Source organism: Carassius gibelio, chromosome A19 (genome assembly GCF_023724105.1).
Source record: "Carassius gibelio isolate Cgi1373 ecotype wild population from Czech Republic chromosome A19, carGib1.2-hapl.c, whole genome shotgun sequence".
NCBI lineage: Eukaryota > Metazoa > Chordata > Actinopteri > Cypriniformes > Cyprinidae > Carassius > Carassius gibelio.
Genome location: NC_068389.1, coordinates 3,514,059 through 3,517,500, shown reverse-complemented (window position 1 = coordinate 3,517,500; position 3,442 = coordinate 3,514,059). Strand labels below are relative to the sequence as shown.

Sequence of the window (3,442 nt, the reverse complement as noted above, 5' to 3'; positions counted from 1 at the left end):
AAGCCACTTCAAAAAAAAAGAAAAAAAAAAGAACATCAATGTGGAAAAGATCTTGTTTAAATCAAAACGGAAACCAAGCCGTTCACACAGAACGCATATTTCGCGCATTTTCTAGAGGGACACCGTTGGACACGCGTCTCGCACAAGAGAGCTGCATGTTTAGAAAGACATGTAAAATTAATCTATTAATTTAATTTTTGAAAAATATCTTGAGACTTTATGTTGGGTTTTTGTTCCCCATCCCACTCCATCTCATGTTTTTAAATGAAAAAAAAAATCCTGTGTGACTGGTTTTCTGCCCTTTTTATTTATTTAACAATGCATGCATACATGACGCTGTTTTGTTTATAGTTCTTTAAGCAACTTAAAGGGGGGGGGTGAAATGCTGGTTTTCACTCAATCTCGAATCACGAGCGCCAGTAGGCTTTTGCGTCGAGAGCGTTTGGAAGCTGTGACATTACCGTGAGGGAAAACCCATCATCCAAAACAAACCATGGCTTACAGTCAGATTCAGCGTATATTTATGATCCAGAATCAGATCCAGAGGCTGAAACTGAACGAGAGCAGCAGCAGCAACGACGTCTCTATGTGGTATGTACTGAAACTGTATATATTTGCTTAGCGGTTTTGGAAAATGACTAAGTTCCACTTTATTTATTTTTTTAAAGCTATACATGTGGAAAGTGCAGTTTGATGACAACATCGCATGTTGTTTACTTGATGTGCTTACGCGCTGATAGCTAAGTTAACAACACAGAGATATTTGAAGCAGTTTTACTCACCGCCTGCGGTTCCAACACACGATCGTGACCCTTTTTCATTGGGACTGCATTATCCTTAAGAAATAAACGATACGCAAATCCAGCGTCAAACTGGGCCTTGTTTGGCAGAAGTGCCTCAGGACACATATAAGGAAATTCTGCTCCATCTAACGTCACACAGACCCATACTCCAAAAAAACTTTCCGAAACTTGTGACAAACCGGAAGGAGTATTTTTGGAACAGAAATACTCCTTCAAACGTACAACTTAATTTTTGAAACTTTGTCCATGTTTAGCATGGGAATCCAACTCTTTAACAGTGTAAAAAACTCAGTATGCATGAAATAGCATTTCACCCCCCCTTTAAATAATAATTGGTTCATAAACATTATTTTAAATATGTTTTGTGTATGTATTCTAATGCTTTGAATAAACATGCAGTAATATTTTGCTCGATGCGCTCTCGATGCGCTCTCAGAAGAGAAGCAAAGAGCTTTTCTCCACCCTAACTGAAATTATACATTTAAAATTCGAATACAAGTCGAAGTTTGATCATATTTAAGTAAAGAATTAGTTTTTCAGCTATTTTGACAGCCCTGGCGATTCAAGCCCGACACTGTATGAGACTGAATACCGGCAGAATTCACATTTCTGTTGTAAAAAGAGAAACATTGTGCAGAAGTATTATTTGCTGTTATGCGTGTTTGTCCGAAGCTGCAGTTGCTGTGTGATGCCTGTTAAAAAATTTTTTTTTTTTAAATTAGAAACCTGGTCAGTGACAGTCGACACGGTCACGGTTTTAGACTAGAGAGGAGAAGGGATGGGAAAAGATCTGGGCACAGTTTTTCCAGAACTTTGTGCAAAGTTAAAGCGGTGTCGAGCTGTTTTAATGTTTTAGATGTATTATGGTGCCCGAACCCGTATGACTTTGAACAGTGACCGCGAACATTTAGTTTACTGCAGCCGCATCATTTCCAAGCGTGAACCGCTGACTCTGGCAGAGAATGAGACGAAGCCAACGCACCGGCCACAGTGTGTCTAAACACAGATGACATTACGGGGCTTTTTTATTTATTAAAGAAGATAGCCTTCATTTTTATGTAGGCCAAGGCAATTTATAGATTTACAATACTTAATTATAATTAATAGTATTTGATTGCGTTTGTATTAGTTGTTTGTAGAGTAAAAAAAATAACTGGTCGGTCTTAACGCAAATTTACAATCGGCAAGTCGGTCGGACTAAAAAAAAAAGAGTGTGCTGAATTGACGGGGTCGGTCGGGTTACGGCAAACGAGAATATTTTTAAGGATGGCCTCAGGACTGATCTGTTCACGTCACTCGTTAGATCCCTGACACGCTTCAGTGATGAATGAATGAAAGCCTCTACACTAATAGAGCTAGGAAACAACTCTTACTGTGACCCCTGTGACACTTGTGTTTGTTCTGCTGGTGTTCTCCAGATGTTTTCTGAGCATGTGTATCGTTGTGTGTCTCTAGGCTTCTGCATTACACTGACTTCTAGAGATGAAGACTCCAGACGGCTGACGGCTCATGGGTTCTTCTGATTTCTGTTCAATAAAGCTTTGCCATATGACTCTCAGAACGGTTGTACCAGTGTGCATTTCTTACAGTTTGGTCATCTTAACACAGTCTGTCTTTAGCCCTATTGAATATTGTTCCAGAGCAGCTTTACCAAGCAGTTTCCAGCAGTGACCGTGGAGAGAACCGCTCACTAAGATGATCAAGAAGGAATAAACACCTGGAAGAAGATGTGTCAGAAACTGAATACCTGATCAGGAGAGGCATGGATGATAACAGAAAACATAGAATCTGTGCAGTTTTTAACAAAGATCTGTTATATTTGCATTGCTTTAATATTGTCAACTTTATATTTTTGTATTTTGTAAACATGAAGTGAAGGTGATTCACTCCAAAAGGTTTGAAATGAGGCATGCCTCCAACAGTATCACATCACCGTTCGTTTTAATGACGTTTCAGTCATTGAGCAGAGACCTGTTGCAGTTCTGCAAATGAAAATACTATCCCTACCCTCGCTGTGAGATGCTCAGTGGTCCATGATCACCCTTATCTTATTCTTCTTCTGATGAACCTGACATTTCCAGAGTGAGAGACACCTGAGCCTCATTAATGGAGCATTGCATAGAAACCGTCCCGTGTTAGATCTTATGAGGACTCAGACGTGTTTACATGGGATTCAGGGAATGAACAAACACACCGTGGCAAAGTCTGCAGCTGAATGGTTTCCGATCTCCACCCTGTGAATATTTCCTAATTAACAAATAATAGAGCACCAGTCCTTAACTTGAGAATGATGAGTGTGGTGTAGATTTCCAGATACCTGCAGCATTACGACTTTCTGCCTCAAGACAAACTACATACAGTATGTCTGCTTAGACCCTGATCTGGTGCTTTTCCATGGCAAAGGTAGTCATAAATGTGAACACTGGCATGTTTCTTGTGTTCACATGCCGAAGATAACCTCTGTATCTCTGGAGTCTAAGGGTATTTTTGGGGCCTGGAGAAGTTTTGTCATGCTTTTTTCAGTTTCTTATAAATATCTAAATGGGTAACGTCTAATATCACTGTAATCAGCACAAACTGGGCTATAATAATATGTGAAATGCATTCATGGACATGATTGTGTTTTTGAGAAAAAAATA

The 3,442-nt window shown here is 39.5% G+C and overlaps 1 protein-coding gene across 2 annotated transcripts in view; it reads left to right on the top strand.

The window, feature by feature from the left end:
* The window catches only part of utp18 (UTP18 small subunit processome component), a 21,419-nt gene extending 19,055 nt beyond the window's left edge, over window positions 1–2,364 (top strand). For both annotated transcript variants that reach the window (XM_052532434.1, XM_052532433.1), the window contains exon 13: window positions 2,259–2,364. In XM_052532434.1, coding sequence (XP_052388394.1) covers window positions 2,259–2,283 — 25 coding nt within the window. In that variant the 3' untranslated portion in view covers window positions 2,284–2,364. The remainder of the gene's footprint in view (window positions 1–2,258) is intronic.
* Window positions 2,365–3,442: the final 1,078 nt, after the last annotated feature.